General features: G+C 39.7%; 1 protein-coding gene and 1 non-coding gene across 4 annotated transcripts in view; both read left to right on the forward strand.

Annotated features, from left to right (window-relative positions):
• The window catches only part of LOC126298391 (ATP-dependent helicase brm-like), a 249,423-nt gene that overhangs the window by 135,725 nt on the left and 89,600 nt on the right, over positions 1 to 24,098 (forward strand). For all 3 annotated transcript variants that reach the window (XM_049989699.1, XM_049989698.1, XM_049989700.1), the window contains exons 15-16: positions 282 to 459; positions 12,971 to 13,213. In XM_049989699.1, coding sequence (XP_049845656.1) covers positions 282 to 459; positions 12,971 to 13,213 — 421 coding nt within the window. The remainder of the gene's footprint in view (positions 1 to 281; positions 460 to 12,970; positions 13,214 to 24,098) is intronic.
• Trnaa-cgc (transfer RNA alanine (anticodon CGC)) lies at positions 20,335 to 20,407 on the forward strand. The gene has a single exon. It is a non-coding gene; the product is annotated as a tRNA-Ala (tRNA).

Here is a 24,098-nt window from a genome sequence, read left to right on the forward strand (position 1 = left end):
GCCAGAATCTTTTTAAAAACATACATGGGAGCCTTCACAAACTGCTAACTGTGTTTTGTTGCCCGGCGCCTAGCTCAATATTGCACCCAGACTTCTCACAAATGGCTGAACGTTTCCAGGAGGGAATCTGTAGACAGTTAAAGCACATGATTCTATGTTCTGATCTACACAAAAACTGCTTGTTTCAATTTTTTTGACTTTGTGTCCAGTTTCATATTTGTTAATGTTGGTGTTCAAATTGTAACAACATAGCCTCTGATGTACCATTGTATTTTCTAAAGCACGCTGTCAAATTGGGTGCTAGAATTCGAGAAGTGGGCACCATCAGTGTGTGTGGTAGCATACAAAGGATCCCCTTCCATTCGACGCAGTCTGCAGACCAAAATGCGAACTTCAAGATTTAATGTACTGCTAACAACCTATGAATACATAATAAAAGATAAATCAGTTCTTTCAAAGGTAATTATTTTTTAATTTGCATTTGTTAAATTATTATATATTTAAAAATTTTAACTTCACTTGATTGACAGAAAAGATTGTTATGGATTTTATCTAATGTTTTATTTATACCAGTCTCTATTTCGGTTTGTCTTATTGTCTCCATTATTGAATGAACAAATAGTAACAGCATAATATCACTAACTCTGTTGATTACTGATTCAACCTTTATTTTTGAACTTGTGAAAATGTTGAAATAGCAAGGAAAGTAACAGCAGCTCATTTGCTTTTCAAGCTGCTGTTGCAACACATCAAATGGCAGGATGCATAGCTAATAATTTTATTGATACATTGAATGAGCGACATTTACAGGTTTCTTTCTAGGCATCATTCTCAGTTTTTTTTTTTCTATATAGAAGTGGAATTAAATGAGATTGGAAAATATCATAATGGTTGCCATTAGTTTTGAGAGGTGGTAATAATGTTGACTGTGATCATATTTCAGTTTTAATTTTTGTACAGCTGTTTGCAGTGTGTGCAGTTCTTGTATCCTTTTCTTTGTTAGCAACAAAACTCATTTTGTTGTTGTAACAAATTATCTTTGATTAAATTCCAGTGTTGTTAATTTCCTCTTACTTCCACGACTGCTTCTGTTTCTATGAGGGAATTTTAACACTAGAATATGTTTTTTATGTTTCATGGTCATTCTAGGACATAAACTGCCTACATCGAAGTAGGATTGGTCATTATAGTGAGGGGCTATCAGAACGAATGGAGCACCAGTGGTGATACTAAAGTTCACAAAGCTAAATGTATCTGTTTAGCAATAGACTGACATGATACATACACATGAAGACAATCTTTCCTTTGTTTCATCTTACTGACTGAGGCTATTTTACAGTTGACGCAAATCTGTTAGACTTGTTTAACAAGAGATACCATCATAAAATTGTGTTAAAAACTTTACAGTAACATGTTCCTCATTATTATTATTTCTTCGTATCAACTGAAAACTGTTAATTGTCAACAGCCTTTTTTATCAGGAAAAGATGTACATGTCAGAGTGATTTTTTGTAAGTGAATGAGTGGTTACCCTGGTGAACAGGAGTAACTAAGTAAATATTGTTATTATAAGTTAGTTATTGCCTAATAGATTGTCAGATACTAATCTAAGTGTTGAGTTTTCATGTTGACTGTGTACAAATGGGATTGTTAAGCATATTGCCCTGAAAAATATTGTATGTAAATGTCATGAAATGAGATTGCTTGGACCTGCGGTGGAGTTCATGCAGTTACATTGATTTTAACATAGATTTTGATTTCTAATAATATGTTGAGTAGGGTGCCTTTTTCTTTGTTGTGTAAAATTTTTAAATCGGATTAAATGATATTCGTAGTGTACCCTGTGGCAATGATGTAGCAGTCGCTTGCTGTTGTATTATTCAGTTCATAAGTGTGTTCTTTATATTGTGTAAAATAATTTCTGCCTATTTGACCAATGTATTCTTCATCGCAGATTCTATACTGGAGTTTGTACTTTCCAGAGTTCAAAAATTTCTAATTTTTATCACGTTTCATTAAGCTGCAGCTTGTTCCTTACTCTTCCTCTGCCTGTGACTTGGAAGCCTATTTTACTTTTATGTTCATGCGTTGTGCTAGTTTATCAAATATCCGTCCCTCTGTTGTAAGTCAATTCACCAAATTTTTCACATGAAAGAGGTGTGTGTTCAGACTACATTAAAATGATAGTTTCTGTTAACGGTCGCGCGCGCGCGCGCGCTCGTGTGTGTGTGTGTGTGTGCACGCGCGCGCGCGCTCATGTGTGTGTGCGCGCGCGCGCGCTCTGATAATTTTTTAAATGGGCTTGCTGACGGAAAGCTAAGTTTCCGACAGTCTTTCTGTAGTGCCTTTCTATGACTCGGCATCTCCACTTTATGGTGAATAGCAACTATCCTTTTTGTTATATTCTTACATTCCAGCCTGGATTTTTCGTTGTTCGATAGTTTCTGTTTCTTGAGACTTGTTTTATACTTACTGGCTTCTTGTTGGCTTCTAGCAGTGAAGGCCTTAAATTTCTATTAATCGTGCTCTAAAGTGCACTCTTTTATACTGCTATGGGTGGCATTGTTTTGTGTTATTAACATAAGTTCTCCTATGCTTTCTAAAGATTTGAATAAGTGTTCAATATTCCGTTTATTTAGAACCATGCTAGTGAAGTTAACTTGACTATTTGTTTCAATATAAATAGTAAATTTAATTTGGGGGTGCATGGAAGACATTCTGGGCTACTTCTTCCACATCTATTTCATCATTTTTATGTAATAAAATTGAGTCATTAGTGAATTCGTAATATGGAAAAAATTCCATGTGCAATACAAGAAAATTTCTTGAAAAAGCTATACCTTGGTGTTGATAAAAATTTCAGATAAAATACCTAAAAGGCAGTTTCCTGCTTACAGCCCTCTCTTGCTGCATATACTGTATTTTAGTAACTATGAGATGTACTTTTTTCTTTAAAAAATTGCTTCCAAAATTCAGGTGCATCTTATATTCAAAATTAATATATAAATGTCTAGTGTTTGATTTAAAATTCCTGCCAGTTTTAAAAATGGTAATACACTCGAGGCAGCAGGAAACCTCTGTCCATCTGGCAACATTGAATTCAGCTTGCTGCTTCAGTGCACCAATGCGATGAACATGAGTAGTGAGGATTCACAAGCTCGCTAACACTGTCTCCCTCCCACCCTGCTATCACAAATCTAGAACACCGTGTAGCCCATGATGTGTCACTGCAGTCTATGGTGGCAGTGAACTTGAATTGAGTGTGATTTGTGTTATCGATAACAGTACAATATTGTTGTTAGTAGCTAGTTTCACAATGGAAAAAAATAAAAGGTACGGTATTCATATGATCCGGGCTATAAATGGAAAGTAATAGCATATGCAGAACAACATGGAAACAGAGCAGTTGAATGGCATTTTGGTGCTTCAACAACAGAAAAAAAAACTTTTGTGATTGGCAGGCTGGTAAAGAAGAACTGAAAAAATGAGGTAATCTAAATGTGCAGAGAGAGGAGTGAATGCAAAAAATGTCCAAAACTAGATGATGATGATGATGATGATGATGATGATGATGATGATGATGATGACTTTCAGTGATTTGAGAGGTCAGTTTGGTTTTATAAACTAATTTTTTATTTTTGTATGGCTTTGCAGCCTAATAATGAAAACGATAAAAAATTTTAATTTTTAAGCAATTTAAAAAAAAAAGAAAACGGTGCATTGTGTAGTCCATAGAGTATTAGAGTTAATAAAATATGGTACATTCTTCTGTTACATTCAAAAACATTCTATGACAGGACTGTTTGTAAAAGTTAACAGATTTCCAGTGCTTCATCAGCCCTTACTTTTTTGTGTTGTGGAAATTCATTTGTGTTGTAGACCATGTCAAATTATGAAATGGCCTACCTACATTGCAGCTGCCATTGCAAGTGGCTGAATTGCTGATACTTTATTTTACAACGTAATGTCGTCCAAAACACACAAGAATTTTATCGACAGAAATCGAGCCCATTAAGTCTGCAATGACAATTGAATGGACAAAGTTCGAAAATATTTCAGCAAATAAACATTGTCTTTACTGGGCACAAGGGAGATGTACTGAGTGATGTAGCATAGTTTACAGTTTACAAACTGAGCTGATACATAGTACACGACATAGAGCCAGGGACAAACATGGTAAAAATGCAAATCGAGATGTCAGATTTATTTAAAGTGAAATACATCATATATATACTGAAAATTGTTAAGAAAGTTCATGTTTTTCAAATTTCTGTGTTTATTGAGAACTCTATTCTTTTTATGGTGTACATAATTTTCATTTCAGTTTAATCAACAATGCTCATATGGGCATCTTTTTCCCTTTTATGTGGCTAGTAAGATCAGTATCTCTACTCTTGTTACCATACATTATTCTCTTCTATTTCAGTGTCTTAATGGTATATAGTTATGATGTTTCTGCTGGTTTTTCCAATATAGTGTGCTTCATCTTCTGTGTGTTAGATTTGATATGTACATGCTGCTTTCAAATTATTTCTTTTAGTATTTTATATTAGTATTTTACCCAGTGTGTTAGGCAAGAACATTTCACTAAACTGATTGTGGCATTAATTTTGCAAAACACTGTGTTGCCTTTGTAGTTTTTGCTCCATAAAAAAACGTGATGCACATTAAATTTTGTGTATTATAATCCTTAACTGGTTTACAGTGTTCAGTATGAGCTTTGACTAGACATATTTCATTGACAGTCATGTAATGAAACAGATTTTTAGATGCAGTGTTTGCCTGTAACTTCATCTCTGTCACTAATGAGTTAATCTCACCTTCAGATCAATGATACAATAAGACAATTTCATTGACATACCTCTTACACTATCTTCTGTGTGTCTTGAAAATGCTCATCAAACAATCTGATTATGAGATAATTAGTAAATATGGTCGCAGTAGTGCTTGTGAAGGAGAGTTTGTATTCGTATAAGTTTTCCATAAATATTATGACGAGTTGTCATGTAATATTAGTCACACTTAAAGTTGTTCACACTGGGCGTCATGGAATAGAGTGTGGAAACATTCCACAATGAATTTCAAATGGCAGCATGCACACAGACTGCCAGTGATACAGAATAGGATGGAAAAATGGAAGACCAACATTGGGGATTCTCGGGAAGAAAATTTTGATCGTTTGACGTTGATTCTGTATAGCACAGTTTTCAGGTTGACTTGAAAATAGCCTGTTATGAAGGTAAAATTGGTTAATAAAGTTATTATTGCCAACTGGAGCAGTTTTTTGGTAATTAATAAGAAAATTTTAACATTTAAATTGATCGTGAGAGATAGATATCTTGTGGTAAGATCAGATGTTAATCTACTCTCACTGCACTTACTCTTGTTACACACTGGTGTGCAAAACTTAAGAACCGAAGTAACTTCTGCATTATGTGTCGCTGCGAAGTAAGATAGCTTGATGAAATTTGGACCATACATAGAAACCCCATGTACTACAGAAGATAACTTTAAGAAGTATGCAATGAGACAAACAGAAATTACATTTTTATTCAATGACAGCAATTACACTGAAGTCACCATGGCTTATGATGGTCCCTTGAATGTTACAAAAGATAGGACTAGGTTCTTAAGGCTGTGATTACTGCAGGCAGCAATGCATGCTCTGTGGTGTGCTCCCATGCTGGCCACAAGGTTGGTCTTCCCAACGCATTCCACATTTGCTCTGTGGAATTGGTTGGTTTTGGGCCAGGGGGAGGAGGGAGGTTCTGGGCAAGTCAGACCGTTAGCCAAATGTCTTCTCATTCCAAGAACTCATCCACCAGTGCAGTTCAATGTGGTCACACATTGTCATCCATTAAAATGAAGTCAGAGCTGAATGCAACCCTGCAAAGACACACACAGAGAAGACATACACTGTCACAGTAACATTGACCAATGAATTTATCTGTCTCTAATGACCACAATTTTGACAGGACATTAAAACCTAATCTTCTTTCCTTTCTTGTGCTGAGTGTACCATGTTAAAAGGTTTGAAGGTCAGTAATCCCATGCAACATTATGCCTCCAGATATTATAACACCTGGCCCACCAAAATGATCATGTTTGACAATGTTCCTGGGTGCATTACGTATTGTCATATGTCAAAAGGTGTGAACATGTAATGCGCACAGGATCATAATTAAACATGATCATTTTGATGATTCAACGGTTAGGATGTGCTGAAGCATAATGTTGCATGGGCGCACTAACCTCCAAATCTTTTAACATAGCACACTCATCAGTTAACATCATTGCGACAGTGTACTTCTTCCCAATATGCCTTCAGCCCAGACGCTATTTGTATACAACACAGGTGTCTTGTCGTCAGCATGGAAGTACGTTGCATAGCATGCGTTGCCGTCTGTGATCATCACACACCCTATAAAGAACCAAGAGGTACTATTTGTAAAGTCGAGGGAAAATTCTGTGCTATACAGTAGCAGTTCTTCCTTTTGTTTGGTCTAAGTTTTGTTGAGCTATGTTATTTGGCAGTGACATACCACGCAAAAGCTACTTCTGTCATTTAGTGTTACAAATAGGTTCATTAGTGAGTATTGTGCTTCCGAATCTTCTTTCTTTCTTTCTTTCTTTCTTCTTCTTCTTCTTCTTCTTCTTCTTCTTTTTTCCCCTTTACAAATTGCAGAAGGTGCATGAAGATTTGGATATTTTTCCTACAATTTTTCTTCCACAAAAGAGGCCAAATACATGAACAATGAAGAAGCCTGAACACTGCATTAACAAGAATATAAACAGATCAACAGATACAGCAATTTCCTTGTGAAGGAAGTAACAACTTATTGGTTAAGCACTAGTTCATTACAGTTATTAGAAGGTATATTACATACAAAATAAGTACAAAATGTTTCATTTTGTATCTTATAATGACAATTTTACTGCTCAAAATGTTTTTGGAAAAGACTGTAATTTATGTTGCCCACTAGTTACAAATTATAGTTATTATAATCTCAAGAGTAGTTTATGCACAATGTGAGTAGAGTTTTCTGCTTTAGATAGTATTATTACAATCTAAGCATGACAGTCTTTCACAATCACACAGAGGTTTTTCTTCAGATTCCCCATTTTCCTCATTTGCTACCTCAAAGTCTGGGTTTACATCACTGTCAATTGTGCACACAATGTTATATGTTTCAATAAAATCTTCCTCTTTACTAAATTCTCCAAAGTTTTGGTCTTTAGCAGTTTCTTCAAGCAAATCACCCAGTTTGTTAGTGTCAAAATCAAACTCAGCACCATTCCAGTTATGCTAATTCCAGTAGCAGAAGATGAAATTAGAGCTGAAAAGGGGAAATTTGATACACAGTAACACTCTCTTAACTATGATTGTGTGATATATCACCTAAAATGCCACACTAAGATAAATTTTAAGCAATAAAACAGTTATGCCGAATATTAAAAAACAAGCACATCATTACTACACATTTGTAATATTTATGACAAAAGCACCAGTGTCAGCAAACTACTGGAGTTGTGTTGTAAATAATTCAGCCAATGTTAACGGTGAAGTTTCTTGTGAAAGTACTAAAGAGCACATGTCGCCCATGTGTCCAGATTCGCATTAACCACAGAGATTCCAACTACAATCATAAATGTTATGAGGATTTAGTAATGTAGGGTTAAAATGGACTATGCACCCCTTCAAAATTACAAGAATTTAAGTCAATGAAAAACATTTTTAATTAAAATTTGTTAAGGGGGTCTGTATTGTAGAAGAGAGATACTGTTTTTCATTGTTTCTTGACCCTCTTAGAAAGAAAATGACATAAAAGAAAAAGCAGAAAGGCATGATGTAAATATTGTATGAACATCATTTTGAAATGTCTGACAACATCTCTTTCTTCTTTCACAGCTCAGAAATATGGAAACTTAAGAGCTTTCATCAAAAACATCCATTATTAATTTTTTCGCATTAAAAAATTGTACTATCATTGCTAATTCATTAATTCTGATGGTATATTTGGATTTATTGTGTCATGGATGATATCTCGTAACTTCGGTTTCACCGTTTGGTACTGGGCTAACCGAAGTGGTGGTGGAAGTGTTAAGGTTCTGTCAATGGTGAACACACCTGCATTTGATAGCGATACTCTTTTCCATTCTATTCTATTCTATTGACATCCTGTGTGAATTAACCATTATACTGTGTCCAGCTGCTATTAATTTGTTTTGAGATACTTGTATGTTTTTATATTGTCTAGTTAATGGTCTAGGGGCCAAAACTAGTTGTTACTATGAATACATTTGTATAAAGATGGATCTGGTATATTCATATTGATTTTTAATAATTGCAGATATTGTATGTGCAAGAGGATGAGTATGATGAACCAAATAATGTTTTATAAAACTTTTCATCTTGCAGAGTACAAAATGTGATTAAGTAATTTTGCATGTTGTCCAGATTCATTTAATTGCTTTTAGATGAGACTTTGTAAGCCGTGCATCATGATTTCTGAGAATATAACTCGAGGAATCAGCATACGGCAGGAAGAACTGGCACTTCTGACTGTTTAAACACAGATGTGCCTGCTGCAGTAGTGGGAAAACGTTTTACAAGTTGTGAGATAATTCACACAATGGAATATGTCATATAGATGATGATCTGTAACTTGCTGAAAAAAATGGCAACTGCTCTGACAATGCTGAAAGGGAGCCTTCATTATTGGTACAATATGAATTCAGTGTTGATTCTTGTATGCTTCGGGGAGTCTAGGTTATAGCTGAAAATATTCTGCTAGATCAAACTTTGTGAAGTGTTGATTGACTGCCGCACCTAAAGCAGTATTGGCAGTGGGGTATGAATTGATGATGGACTGTATATTGACTGTAGTCTTGAAGTGGGTCTGAATGTGCAGTTTTAAATGCATTTTTGACCTCCACATTTTATTTTTACTTAATGACCTGTTTTGTGGACAAACTAACAGTGTCGCCATGAGAGGTACTTGTCCCACATTGTCACTCAACTTTTTTATGGGAGGATTTTCAAGAACAAGCCCTTGAGTCTACAGTTATAAAACCTTGCTTTTTCAGGTACATGGAAGACACTTTTGCTTGTGCCCTCATGGTAGTGAGAATTTGTACATCTTTTTTTGAATGTGTTTAACTCCATCATCCATGCAAACAAACAATTTATGATGTAAATAGTGAAGGAAAGCCCCCTTCCCCCATTTTCCTTCAAGTGATGATGAAGATGCAGCTTAATGGAACATTAAGACTTCTGGTTATTAGAAAATCTTATTATACTGATGTGAACCTGCATGCTGACAGTTGCCACTACATGGTCCATTGTGTAGGGGGTTACACATTATCAATCCACCGTTCATGCTTATGTGTTCGGCAAGGGTTCATAGAACCACTTTTATACTATTTCTTGATTGAACCACTTAAGAATAGCACATGGGAAGAACGAACGTCTAAATATTTCGATGCAAGATCAGATTTCTTTTATTCAATAAGAACTGTCATTTCTTATTATATAGGTGGGAGTCAACAAAATATTTCGGCATTCGAAGGAGAAAGTTGTTGATTGAAATATTGGGAAAAGATCTCACCATAACAGATAATTACACACATCACAAAAAAGTTTTGCGTCTTCCCATTTCCCAGAACTCCTGAAGATAGACGTTGGCTGTGGATATTGTATCACAGACACAGTCCCTTTGAATGTTTAGAGATGTCACTAAACCTGCCCAAAGATGTAAATAACCCTGCATATGGAGCGCCTATTAGACAGAGGGTGCCCGACAGCTGATCAGTTACAGTCATTCCACCAGGAAGGACGTACACGACTCGTATTGTCTGTAGTTCAACCACACCTAGACGGTCAATACCGCGGATCGATCATGTCCGCATTGTTAGTTTGTGCCAAGAAGGGCTCTCAACAATGGAAGTGTCCAGGCATCTCGGAGTGAACCAAAGATATGGGGGAATAGAGAGAGACAGAAACTGTCGATGACATGCCTCGCTCAGGTTGCCCGAGGGCTACTACTCTAGTGGCTGACCTCTATCTATGGATTAAGGCTCGGAGGAAACCTGACAGCAGCACCATCATGTTGAATAATGTTTTTCATGCAGACAGAGGATTTTACGTTATGACTCAAACTGTCGCAATAGGACGCATCATGCGCAGCTTCACTCCCGGCGTTCATGGCGAGGCCTATCTTTGTAACCACGACACCATGCAGTTCGGTACAGATGGGCTCAACAACATTCCGAATGGACCACTCAGTATTGGCATCATTCTCTCTTCACCGATGAGTGTTGCATATGCCTTCAAACAGACAATCGTTGGAGATAAGTTTGGGGGCAACCTGGTCAGGCTGCGGAGGTATCTATTGAAATATTGGTTAGACTTTTACGAGTATGTCAGACTTTAATACTGAAACCAAGAACATATATATGTAGCTTAGATGCATCAGAAGAATACTCAACATGTAATAGGCACAGCAAGATAAAATAAAATATCACATTTTATAAGTTGATTGTGCTTGTTATGGCTCATCTCATATATATTAGCAATTTACATATTGAATAAACACATGGAAAGTTTTGGAATGTGGTCTTAATTTGAAAGTTCACAGTACAGCCTCTTATGGACAAGGAAGGAGGTATTTCAGATTTTGTAAGTCCAGATCATTCTATTTCTGTATGTGCTGTTTTCTTTATCAATTCAGGAAAATGCAATTTTAGCAGTTTTCTTGGGAACTAACCCTCATGGAAGGTTCATCAGTTGTCTATATTGAGATTCATTGTGTGAGAACATGCTTATGGTCTAGTGGCTGGTGTTGCTGCCTCTGGATGCCACGGTGTCCTGCGTTTGATTCCCAGCCAGGTTGAGGATTTTCTCTGCCCGGGGACTGGGTGTTTGTGTTGTCCTCATAATTTTATCATCATCATCATCATGGACTGTGTACAAGTTGGAGAGAGAGAGAGAGAGAGAGAGAGAGAGAGAGAGAGAGAGCGCTCGCGCGCGTGTGTGTGTGCGCGTGCACAGCCCACCAGTGGCCTGTGGTTTGCTGATTTCATTATGAAGTGTGTTCTTTGTTTGCTTTTAAGAAGGTAGCAGTAGGTTTTTCTATTATTAATTATGTTGTCAGAAGGCAAACGTGATGTGCATTTGTTCCACTATTGTCCTGTGGCATCGTTCTCCATTTTTTCATTTAGGCAGTGTACGCCATCCGTCAATAAACTTGCAAGACTACATTTATTCCTAGCATATAAGCCTCATTGTTGAATCACTTATGGGAGCACGTTGAACTAACAATTGTAAACAATCGACATGCATTCGACAAGTCAGTCATGAGCAGCCAGTGTTAAATTGTAGATGTGTGGCTGTAATGTGTGAGCTCTGTTGTCACAAATCGCTATGGATCAATGTCTCTAAATAAAGTATTCAAGGCATTTTTCGGACTGTTTTTGAGAAAAGAAAATTGTGCACAAAACTTGTCCTGCACATCTTGACTCCTTACTAAAAATGATTACCCATGGGCACCTGCTGTGACTTGATTGAAATGAAAACTATGGACAGTTCTTTTCTGGAAAAAAAAATCATCATGCATTACAAGACTTGGTGTTGTCAGTAGGAACCTACAACAAAGTGCAGATATTCACATGAAGGGTCTGTGCTTTTGTCTTCACAGCTGACATTCAAGCCAATGTGGTGTGCTAGTTGAGCAATATCATGAAGATGTTTCTGACAGTTTCACGTTGTTGTATGAACATTTTGTGCATTGGATTCAAGTGGTGGAGACTATGTAGAACAGCTGAAGCATTAAAATGAGCATCATAACATTTTTCTAGTTTTTTTTATTAATTGAGTCTTGAAATTTTTTGGAGAAATAACATATTGCCATTAACATCTTCTGCTGATTGAAGTTGCCTGTCTAATCTTTTATATTCTTGATATGCTTATCTGTTTGGGTTAATGGAACTGAAACTCAGATTGGGGGGGGGGGGGGGGAGAGAGAGAGAGAGAGAGAGAGAGAGAGAGAGAGAGAGAGAGAGAGAGAGAGAGAGAGAGGGGGGGGGGGGGGTGGAGGCTGATGCAAATATGATTGTTTTGTACAGTTTCAGAAATCATCACATTAACATAGACCCTGTTATAAAATTACAATAGATTTCATTGTTGGAATATGGCTTTTGTTTCAACTTCACAGGTGTTCCCTCAGTGAGATGTTAAAAGCAATCAACCAATTCAAACTGTGGTTCATTGATATTGTAGTCATAGGATACTAATTTCTTTTTAGTTTCGTGAAGTGCAAAATTCTAAATTTATGAACATGTTTAGCAACTTGTCTGTATTTGTACAACTCTTAAGATCTGAATGAATATTTGTGCAACTTTTTTAGACAGAACTTAATTATAAATAACAATGTTATCTGTTAAAAGTCTGAGGTTACAATTGGCATTTTCTGCAACATTATTAATATGTAATGTCAACAAGTATTTTACCTAAGAACCATCAGGCAAATCAGTAACCCCTATATGCATTTAGTGTACGGTGTTTTATATCTGTGCTTCATTCTATCTATTAGTACAGTAAACAGTAGAATGAATAAAGGCAAACACCAATTGAGTAGTGGTGTGTGTGTGTGTGTGTGTGTGTGTGGTGTGTGTGTGTGTGTGTGTGTGAGAGGAGGGGTGGTGCGTGTGTCCCCATGGTTGTTTTCGGGTGGGGAGGGGTGGGGTACAGGGGTTTTTGTTCCTCCTGATTTTAACCTTATTTATAAGAGCTCGCACATGATTTACACATCAGAAATTGAGGAAGGTGAGTGAGATAGCATAGTGTACTGTTCATTTTCTTTTGCTATTGTTCTGTAAAATTAGAAAGTACTAAAAGTTATAACAAGAAGTCTTCTTTGTCCGCTGGAAGTGTTATATAATTGATTTTATTATTTGTGATTTTTGTTTTTAGTTTCGGTGGAGGTTTATGATTATTGATGAGGGTCATCGCATGAAGAATCATCATTGCAAATTGACTCAGATTTTGAATGCGCATTATAATGCACCACACAGACTCCTATTGACAGGAACACCTTTGCAGAATAAGCTGCCAGAATTGTGGGCATTGCTTAATTTCTTGCTGCCATCTATTTTCAAGTCTGTGAGCACATTTGAGCAGTGGTTCAATGCACCATTTGCTCTAACTGGTGAAAAGGTAAGTAGTTTTCAAGATGTGATTCACCTTACAAATTTTGAAAGTTGACATTTTTATATCACACTAGCGAACCTGGAATGTTTTGCAAGTGCAGATGATGTGTGGGAATTGGATATGTGTCCTAATCTGCTACTGCTCCCTCACTCGGTCTATCACCTTACCCTCCCTCCTCTTTCCTTGTCCATCTCCTATTGCTCCCCCCTCTTTCTTTGTCCATCTCCTTATGCTCCCCCTCTTTCCTTGTCCATCTCCTTATGCTCCCCCCTCTTTCCTTGTCCATCTCCTCATGCTCCCCCCCTCTTTCCTTGTCCATCTCCTCATGCTCCCCCCTCTTTCCTTGTCCATCTCCTCATGCTCCCCCTCTTTCCTTGTCCATCTCCTCATGCTCCCCCCTCTTTCCTTGTCCATCTCCTCATGCTCCCCCCTCTTTCCTTGTCCATCTCCTCATGCTCCCCCTCTTTCCTTGTCCATCTCCTCATGCTCCCCCCTCTTTCCTTGTCCATCTCCTCATGCTCCCCCCTCTTTCCTTGTCCATCTCCTCATGCTCCCCCTCTTTCCTTGTCCATCTCCTCATGCTCCCCCCTCTTTCTTTGTCCATCTCCTCATGCTCCCCCCTCTTTCTTTGTCCCATCTCCTCATGCTCCCCCCTCGTTCTTTGTCCATCTCCTCATGCTCCCCCCTCTTTCTTTGTCCATCTCCTCATGCTCCCCCCTCTTTCTTTGTCCATCTCCTCATGCTCCCCCTCTTTCTTTGTCCATCTCCTCATGCTCCCCCCCTCTTTCTTTGTCCATCTCCTCATGCTCCCCCCTCTTTCTTTGTCCATCTCCTCATGCTCCCCCTCTTTCTTTGTCCATCTCCTCATGCTCCCCCCTCTTTCTTTGTCCATCTCCTCATGCTCCCCCCTCTTCTTTGTCCATCTCCTCATGCTCCCCCTCTTTCTTTGTCCATCTCCTCATGCTCCCCCCTCTTTCTTTGTCCATCTCCTCATGCTCCCCCCTCTTTCTTTGTCCATCTCCTCATGCTCCCCCTCTTTCTTTGTCCATCTCCTCATGCTCCCCGCCTCTTTCTTTGTCCATCTCCTCATGCTCCCCCCTCTTTCTCCTCATGCTCCTCCTTTCTTTGTCCATCTCCTCATGCTCCCCCCTCTTTCTCCTCATGCTCCCCCCTTTCTTTGTCCATCTCCTCTTGCTCCCCCCCTTTCTTTGTCCATCTCCTCTTGCTCCCCCCCTTTCTTTGTCCATCTCCTCATGCTCCCCCCTTTCTTTGTCCATCTCCTCATGCTCCCCCCCCTTTCTTTGTCCATCTCCTCATGCTCCCCCCTTTCTTTGTCCATCTCCTCATGCTCCCCCCCTTTCTTTGTCCATCTCCTCATGCTCCCCCCCTTTCTTTGTCCATCTCCTCATGCTCCCCCCCTTTCTTTGTCCATCTCCTCATGCTCCCCCCCCTTTCTTTGTCCATCTCCTCATGCTCCCCCCTTTCTTTGTCCATCTCCTCATGCTCCCCCCTTTCTTTGTCCATCTCCTCATGCTCCCCCCTCTTTCTTTGTCCATCTCCTCATGCTCCCCCCTCTTTCTTTGTCCATCTCCTCATGCTCCCCCCTCTTTCTTTGTCCATCTCCTCATGCTCCCCCCTCTTTCTTTGTCCATCTCCTCATGCTCCCCCCTCTTTCTCCTCATGCTCCCCCCTTTCTTTGTCCATCTCCTCATGCTCCCCCCTCTTTCTCCTCATGCTCCCCCCTTTCTTTGTCCATCTCCTCTTGCTCCCCCCTTTCTTTGTCCATCTCCTCATGCTCCCCCCTTTCTTTGTCCATCTCCTCATGCTCCCCCCTTTCTTTGTCCATCTCCTCATGCTCCCCCCCCTTTCTTTGTCCATCTCCTCATGCTCCCCCCCTTTCTTTGTCCATCTCCTCATGCTCCCCCCCTTTCTTTGTCCATCTCCTCATGCTCCCCCCTCTTTCTTTGTCCATCTCCTTATGCTCCCCCCTCTTTCTTTGTCCATCTCCTTATGCTCCCCCCTCTTTCTTTGTCCATCTCCTTATGCTCCCCCCTCTTTCTTTGTCCATCTCCTCATGCTCCCCCCTCTTTCTTTGTCCATCTCCTCATGCTCCCCCCTCTTTCTTTGTCCATCTCCTTATCCTCCCTCCTCCTTCTTTGTCCACCACTGCATCTCCTCCCACTCTTTGTCCACCACCTCCTCTCCCCGCTCTTTGTCCACCACCTCCTCTCCCCGCTCTTTGTACACCACCTCCTCTCCCCGCTCTTTGACCACCACCTCCTCTCCCCGCTCTTTGACCACCACCTCCTCTCCCCGCTCTTTGACCACCACCTCCTCTCCCCACTCTTTGACCATTTCCTCCTCCCCTGTATCTCTCTCCACATAATCTTCCAACCTTTCTCTGTCTATTTCCTCCTGCCCTCTAGCTGTATCAATTTCCTTGTTTATTGTTACTTCCAATGAATTCTTGATTGGTAACTGAAGTAGCTTAAAATGAATAGATAAATTGGTTCAGATAATTGGTGTATGGGTTATGGGAGACTTCAGCTGCTAGATCTGTATGGATAGTAGCTTCATTGACAGAATTTCACATAGTTTTAATTTGCAAATTGATATAATTACAAAGTCTGACGATTCAGATTCCATAGTAGTAGTTGAATCATAAGCCGATAAGTCATAAATACAACATTCCTGTTCTCTGTGAAAACCACTGACTTTGAGAGAGAAAACAAAACTGGACATAGTAGTGTGTGCAGTTTTTGGTTAAAAGTATTTGTAACGAGAGAGAATATGTATGGGAGAAACAATTTATCTGATGGCTTAAATGCCCCACTATTGTAGTTAAAGAAAACAAAACTGCACATTTTTACAGCTTACCAATTTTCTTTCTTGAGGTGTGTTTTAACAGAAAACTTGTATACGGTCGTTTAAAAAAATGTGATCTTTGTTTGTCCTGAATATTAATTTGAATGCTGTGAAGTAGAGTGTAAAAATTTGAAGTAAACTGGTAGAGATTTTTACTGATGACCTTTCCCCTTCATATAGTGGATACAGTTGTTCACTAATAAAACCGACAAACTGCAGGGATGGATTCCTAACTGGAAATGCAGGAGAAAGGTCCTATAAACATGTGTCCAGAAATGGACTGTGTGCATGATAATCGTACTTTAGTTTACACCATGATGGTGGACAACTTGCCTGGAGTTCGTGCTAAGGTTTCTCTCAACGTTATGTAGAACCCGGTCCTCCAGAATGTGGTGTATGCGCAATCCACTGCCTCCATGCACATTCATCTGTCTGAAATGACCCATGATCACACAAACACCCAAAAAGGGCTTGAAATGTTGTGTGATGTGGTTGATGTCTGTGAGGGTATTTGTTTTGGTGTGAGGGTATTGGTTTTGGTACAGTCAGCGCAACCGTTTCTATCTGCTTGGCTTTACACAAACACCATCTCGGCTTGTTCCCGACATGAATACTGGACCACTCTGCTGCTTACAGTACACTGTGTCAATCCCGCAGCCTGCAACACACAAGGGGGGCACAGCATGTAGTCAGAGGAACATTCATTCATCAGTGCCATCTACCGTGGAAATGATGCATTTGTGGTCACATGTTTGTAGAACCTTTTTTTCCTCCAGTTTTGGTCAGGAATCCATGCCTGTAGTTTGCCGGTTTTATTAAAGGTGACCCCTGTATATTTATGTATGATTTCTTCTTCTTCTTCTTCTTCTTCTTATTATTATTATTATTATTATTATTATTATTATTATTATTATTATTATTATTATTATTATTATTCTTTTAGTGTTCAACCCTAAGGTTGGTTTGCAGCATAGTCTGCCCCTTCCTATTCGTTTCCACATATGTGTTACATCCAACATCATTCATGACCTATTGCATGTATGATATCTTTGGTTGCCCCCACCAATTCCTTCCCTCAATAGCTCCTTCTGCTATTGTTCCAATGATGTTGTGTCTTAGGATGTGCCCTACAAGTTTCTCTCTTCTTGTTTGGCTGTGCCTCCACAGAGATCTGGTTTCCTGTACTCTTCTAGGCACCTCTTCATTTGTTACTTTCTCTCTCCAGCTGAACTTCATCCTCCTTCTATAGCACCACATCTCCAGGGCCTCTAGCCGTCTTCTCTCTTCTCTTCCCACTGTCAAAGTTTCACATCTACATAGGGCCACACTCCAAATGAAAACTTTCATGATACATTTCCTTATTTTCATGCTGATGTTCTTGCTGGCGAGTAAGCTCCTCCTCAGATTAAATGCAATTGTGGCCTGATATAGTCTGCTCACAATTTCTTTCCTTCTTCTACCATCCCTTGTGATTTGCTTCCCAGGTAGGTAAATCTCCGTATCACTTCCAGGTCCGCTCTTGCAATTTTCATTCTTAGATGTTCACATTCTGCTTCTGTACTGCATACCATCTCTTTAGTCTTTTTCTTGTTTATTCTCATTCCACACTGATAGCATAGAATCCTTTTCATTGTCCTGAGGATTCCCTCTAGATGATCTTTTGTCTACGCGACTATAGCAATATCATCTGCAAAATGCAGCATGTGTCTTTTCTGCCAATTAATTTTGATCCCCACCTCAGTAGTTTCTCGAACTTGGTCTATAGTTTCCTGGATGTAAGCATTGAATATAAGAGGGGAGAGAGCACATTCTTGTCTCACCCATTTTCTAATATTTGCTTTTTGTTACTGGTGATAGTTACTAATCACTGCCACCTCATTCTTACAGAAACTGAGTATCATGCAGATGTCTTTGTACTTCATTCCACTTTTCCTATGCACTCTGAACATCTCTTGCCAGAAATTGTTATCAAATGCCTTTTACAGGTCTACAAAGGCAATATAAGTTGTTTTATTTTTCCATAATTGCTTTTCGACTAGGAGTCTCAGTGCCAGAATCACTGCTCTTGTTCCCAATCCCCTTCTGTAACCAAACTGATCTTCTCAGCATATCCTCCACCTTCTCTTCAATTCTCTTCAGTATTATTTTTATGAGAATTTTTGATGCATGTGATATTAGGCTTAAAGTTAGATAATATTCACATTTTGTAGCTACTGCCTTCTTTGGTATAGGAACAATGATGCATTTCTGGTAGAGTGTAGGTATCTCCTGTGTTATAGATGGACCTAATAAGTTTAAGCAGCATCTTTTTCATGCTGCCACCCACTTTCTTTATTAGTTCTCCAGGGATGTCATCATTACCCTTTGCTTTGTTGTCATGTAGTTCTTGTAGAGCTTTGTCAAATTCTTCTTTCAGAATGTCATTTCCATTGTCATCTTCATCTACTTGCTCTTCTCTTCCTATTACTTCCACTGAAAGAGGTGTTTGGCATACAACTTCTCAATATATTCTTTTCATCTCTCAAATTTCTTCCAATTCAATGGAATGGCACTGCTGTTGGTGGGATTGATACTGGGTGCTTTGGAGGTTGTGGCCTGTTCTCCCATTATTGGCATTCTATACAATGGCTCATGGATCGGTATAGGCTTACTAGTGATTCCTGTGTAGAGTCTACATGAATGCCAGGTAGCCAGGATGTTCGACATCTTGGATATTTCAAGATGGCTGGGTGTAAGATAAGCGGAGATAACAACAAGCAACAATTTCCACCCCTTTTGTTCATAGTTCGTCTCTGGTTTTCAGCAGTGCTGGATCTTTTCTCTGTTCAGCAGCTGTATCATTCAATGCAGTGATGGCAGAGATTTCATCCACTCTGCTCAGTTTCTTGAAAGGTAGTTGGCATCCTTGTGTTTGTCTGCTTTTGTATACTACTGTGTTGCTTCACTTCTGTAAACTTGGTGCCCGTCTCACCAGCTGACCCAATGGATTCTTCAGGATCGTCAGCCAGAATAAAGGTGGGAGTCGGTCACAACAGTGAATGAATGGCTTGCCAGATGAATATCACTGGAGCATGTTGATGGCCCAAATAACTGCAAAGCACTCCTACTCAGTCGTAAAAGTATTTAATCTCAGACTAGGTGAGTTCTCTGGAAGCATAAGCTGTCACCTTTTCAACACCATCCTGAATTTGGACCAGATATTTTGTTAAGCCCAACCTACATAGGTAGGAATGATCATCAAAATAAAATGAGAGAAATCAGAGCTCGAACAGAAAGGTTTAGATGTTCGTTTTTCCCGCGCTCTGTTCGGGAGTGGAATGGTAGGGAGATACTACGATTGTGGTTCGATGAACCCTCTGCCAAGCATTTAAATGTGAATTGCAGAGTAATCATGTAGCTGTAGAGGTAGAACTGCATCTGTCTGGGAGTCAGTCATTCTTCTTGCGTCTTTTCTTTCTTTCTTTCTTTCTTTCTTTCTTTCTTTCTTTTTTCATCTATATCTGCCACCACTTGATGAATTCCTTGGTGGTTGTTGTCACATCCTTACCAGAAGAGCTGGGTACATGCCTTCTGCATCTTCATTCAACAGTTTTGAGCTTTTGTTGGCTTCTGTCATATTTGGATTCGCGATTTGTCACCAGGCCAAAACATTATGTTTGATTGTCTTGTTTCCCCATAATTTTGAGCCATATTCTTCAGTTGTTCATCCATTATGCAGACTTGCTACTGATTGTCACCATCAATTTTCTTTAGTACAGCCCGGAATTTGTCCCACCAACTGACTTTATTGTTCTTGAATGACTGCTGGGCTACCCCATCCAAATAAAAGTACACACTGCCAAACACACCATTCTACCTGTAGCATTTGGTGACTTGGTTGACTCATTTGAGCCATTTCCTCCGGGTTTGACCAGAGTCTTCAGAAAACACTGGCAAATGTGTGATGTGCAGCTGACTTACTACTGTTTTGGAATTCATCTGTATCCTAAATGTACAGCTCTTAGGAATGAAGTACTGCATGTATTCTGGTTCCTGTCCATGTGGATGACAGCTTTTCTGTGACCTGGCATTTCCACCAAACAGTGTCAATTCAAACCCGCAATAAAGTCCAAGTCTGAAGGCGGGATCATTAGTGAATTATAACTCTTAGCACAGAAAGCATGCTTATTACTGAAGCTATCAATACAGCTAGAACAAAACTGACCTGGGCAGAAGGTGCAACTGTGCATACAAACATCGAATATTCCAAAATATACACGCCGAGCGAGGTGGTGCAGTGGTTAGCACACTGGACTCGCATTCGGGAGGACGACGGTTCAATCCCGTCTCCAGCCATCCTGATTTAGATTTTCCGTGATTTCCCTAAATCGTTTCAGGCAAATGCCGGGATGGTTCCTTTGAAAGGGCACGGCCGATTTCCTTCCCAATCCTTCCCTAACCCGAGCTTGCGCTCCGTCTCTAATGACCTCATTGTCGACGGGACGTTAAACACTAATCACCACCACCACCACCACCACCACCACCACCACCAAAATATACAAACATTACAAACTTAACAACAATGGAAATTCTGGATAAAATAATACATACTATAAAGGAAAGGCACCCACTCACCTGTAGCTGACAGATCTGTGGTGCATGTAAACAAGTAACAGAAAACAAAATTTACACTAGTTTTTGAGCTCTTGTTCTTCCTCTAGTATAGTTACAGAATTCTCAGACAACGACACAGATACCCTGATGTACACACCTGTGGTGATCTATTGATTACTGATAGCAGTTGCATGGGTATCTGACGGTGGGGAGAAAGTAGGGAAGGATGAGCAAAGTGTGGAGGATAGTGCAAGGCAGGTCTTTTGATAGATGACTCAGCAGCTGCACAACAAGATGAAAGGAGTTAAGAGGGTAGAGCATATAAGAGGTAGAGAGAGGGACAGGTGGGAAGGGAGAGGAGAAAAGCAGTTGAAGGTAGAGTTGAGGATGGAAACAGGGAGGAAAGAGGTAAACGGGTGAGGGAGGAAGAGGGAGAGGGGGGGGAGAGAGAGAGAGAGAGAGAGAGAGAGAGAGAGAGAGAGAGAGAGAGTGGGGGGGGGTGGGGGGGGGGGGGGAGAACAGAGGGGAAGGTGGTCAGAAGGCAGTATATGACATGGACAGGGAAGGAGTGATGTAGACTGAAGAGATAAAGAAGAGGTAATCTTACACAGTAGGGGGTTACACAAAGGGGATTGCGAGAACACAGAATATACTGGAGAGACAGTTACCACCTGCATAGTTCAGAGAAACTAGTGCAGGAAGGGAGTATCTAAGTGCCTTGCATAGTGAAACAGCTGTTGAAGTCTTGTGTGTTGTGGTGCACATCATGTTCAGCAACTAGATGGTCAAGTTTGCAGTTTGCCAGGTTCGCAGTGCCCACATACATTGCAGCACAGTAATTGCAGCATAGCTGGTGCATAAGATGGTTTCTTTCGCATGTGGCCTGCCTTTTATAGAGTAGATAATGCCTGTGGCTGGACTGTGATAGATGGCAGCCATTGGGTGTATACACCATGGTCAACCACAAGGTAAGGGCCTATGAGGTTCAGGATTTGGAACAGGACTGGAATATAGGGAAGGATAAGGATTCTGTACATTGCTGGGTGGTTGAACACAACTGTGAGTGGTGATGGTGGGATTTTGGGTTGGATATCCCACATCTCAGGGCATGACAAGATGTACCCAACTCCCTGGTGAAGGATGTGGTTGAGCTTTCCAAGGTCGGGGGATCCTGGGTGATCAGAGTGTCCTGGTTGGTGTCTGTCAGCATATGTACTAGACTCAGAGGAGAAGATCGTGTAGGAGATATGTTTATGTGTGAGCTGTGAATAACGTGTGTGTGTGTGTGTGTGTGTGTGTGTGTGTGTGTGTGTGTGTGTGTGTCAGTCAATAAATGCTCTGGTAAGGTTACTGGTACATTTCGACAAACCCGGCTGTCTACTGCAGATGTGACATTTACATCTATGTACATACTTCGCTAGCCACTATACAGTGTGTGGCAGAGGGTACCCTGTACCACTAGCAGTAGTAATTTCCTTTCCTGTCCACTTGCAGGTAGAACAAGGAAGAAACAACTATGTATGTGTCTCTGTATGAGCCTTAATTAGTTGTGTTGTATCTTCATGGTCCTTACGCAAAATGTATGTTGGCAGCAGTTGTAGTGCTCTGCAGTCATCTTCAAGTGCCAGTTCTCTGAAATTTCTCTACATTGTTCCTCATAAAAAGTGTCGCCGTCCCTCCAGGGATTCCCATTTGAGTTCCTGAAGTATGTCTGTAACACGTGTTGTTCGAACCAACCGTTAACAAATCTAGCAGCCCGCATCTGAATTGTTTCACAAAGCGCGTAGCATCCAGCGCACGTTTGTCTATCAATTATTCATATGATTTTGAAACACTTCTCTGTTGGTTTCTGAACATTTTTGAACACATTTTAAGCTGATTTCTGAATGGAATTATATGTTGACCATTCAATGCATGCATAGTGTACGTGGTGATTCTGTCAGGAGAATCCTCGTCGCATCTAGAAATAAACTGTCCGCAGACAGGGCTATACGAACTGAGGGAGTAAAGACGAACGGATGAATGCTAATCACTGTCTGATTATGTGGTTGATTGGTTTTGCAAATGATCAGCATTGTTATAATTACTACCGCAATCCATAGATTCAGACTACCAGAATGGAAATAAACAACTGACAGGTGAGAAAGATTACGTATTATCTTCTCGGTGTATCCAAGAAAAAGAAATTTTGACAGAAAATTTTTGGCCAGATCGCTACGCTGGTAAGGGCCAGTAGCACAGTCCCCGGCCAGCAGCCGCCTAAGTTCTATTCTGGAAGTAACACGGAAAACTTGTTGTTTGAATACATAATACTGAACGCCTAACCGAAAAATAATCGTGGGTAACTAAACCTATGATTCTGGCAGGGTTAGTGAAGTTAATTGGCGAACAAATTTTGACAATGGCAGCAATAGCTACAGAATTGGTGATCACAAGATTGTTAGAATGAGGAAGGAGAAGAAACAGTGAAATTACACAAATTATGGAAGAATAAGACGATTCCAAATTTATATAAAAATTTCACAATACTACTTTTTAATCTCGTGCGTGAGAAGCTGGTGCGTATGAATGAAATGTGAAACTATTTCCTAACAAAGGTTTTTGCTTGTAGTAGGCCTAATAGGCATTTGTTATGGGTACTTCGTGGATTATATTCTGTTGTGTTATAAAAAATGGCCATTTGTGCCAAAACAGTCTCGTTCATTTGGTGTGTTACAAAATTGCTGCCATATTAGAAAGGCCTATTTTGTTTTATCTAGCAAACAGTGACAAAATAGACGTAATCAGATCTAGAAACCACATCAGTCTTCGGTATATTTGTATTAACAGCTTTTTCAGTATTAGATAATGACATTTCGATTTTTCATGTAGCGAAACGTTTGATGAACTTTGATGAGGTAACAGATTCTTTCGCAGAAAGGAAAGCACGCCGTGTAAAACTGTAGCAAGATTAGAGAGAAAAAAATGCTAGGAGCTAAGGTTTGAAGAAATGTGTAATTTCTTGCTTATCTCTTGTCAGTGTTGGTTTTATACATCCTATATTTAATTTTATGTCACACAAAAGAGCAAGTTATTAACTAATAGGCAATAAAAAGTTCAGATTTTCTAAAGAGTTCTCTCGATTACAAATATTCCCATCTGCTATTAACTGCGAGGGGTAGGCTGACAAACTAGCTGACTGGGAGAAGGAGAGGCACCACAGGACATTTAAATTCCCACTCTCCTGAATATAGTTTGGACACATTAATTCAAATCTAAGAAATTGCTATACAATTTTATGAAGGGTGTACAGTTTTCTTTGTAATGTTATTAGACATTTCTTGAATTGTGCGCTGTAAGGGTTTAACAGCTCCTGTTTGATCTAGTGTAGATAAAGAACATGTTTTTCACAAATTTTCCCCTACTGAGATGATTCGGTGCTGTATCCTTGCAA

The sequence above is a fragment of the Schistocerca gregaria genome, chromosome X (assembly GCF_023897955.1).
Source record: "Schistocerca gregaria isolate iqSchGreg1 chromosome X, iqSchGreg1.2, whole genome shotgun sequence".
NCBI classification, from domain to species: Eukaryota; Metazoa; Arthropoda; class Insecta; order Orthoptera; family Acrididae; genus Schistocerca; species Schistocerca gregaria.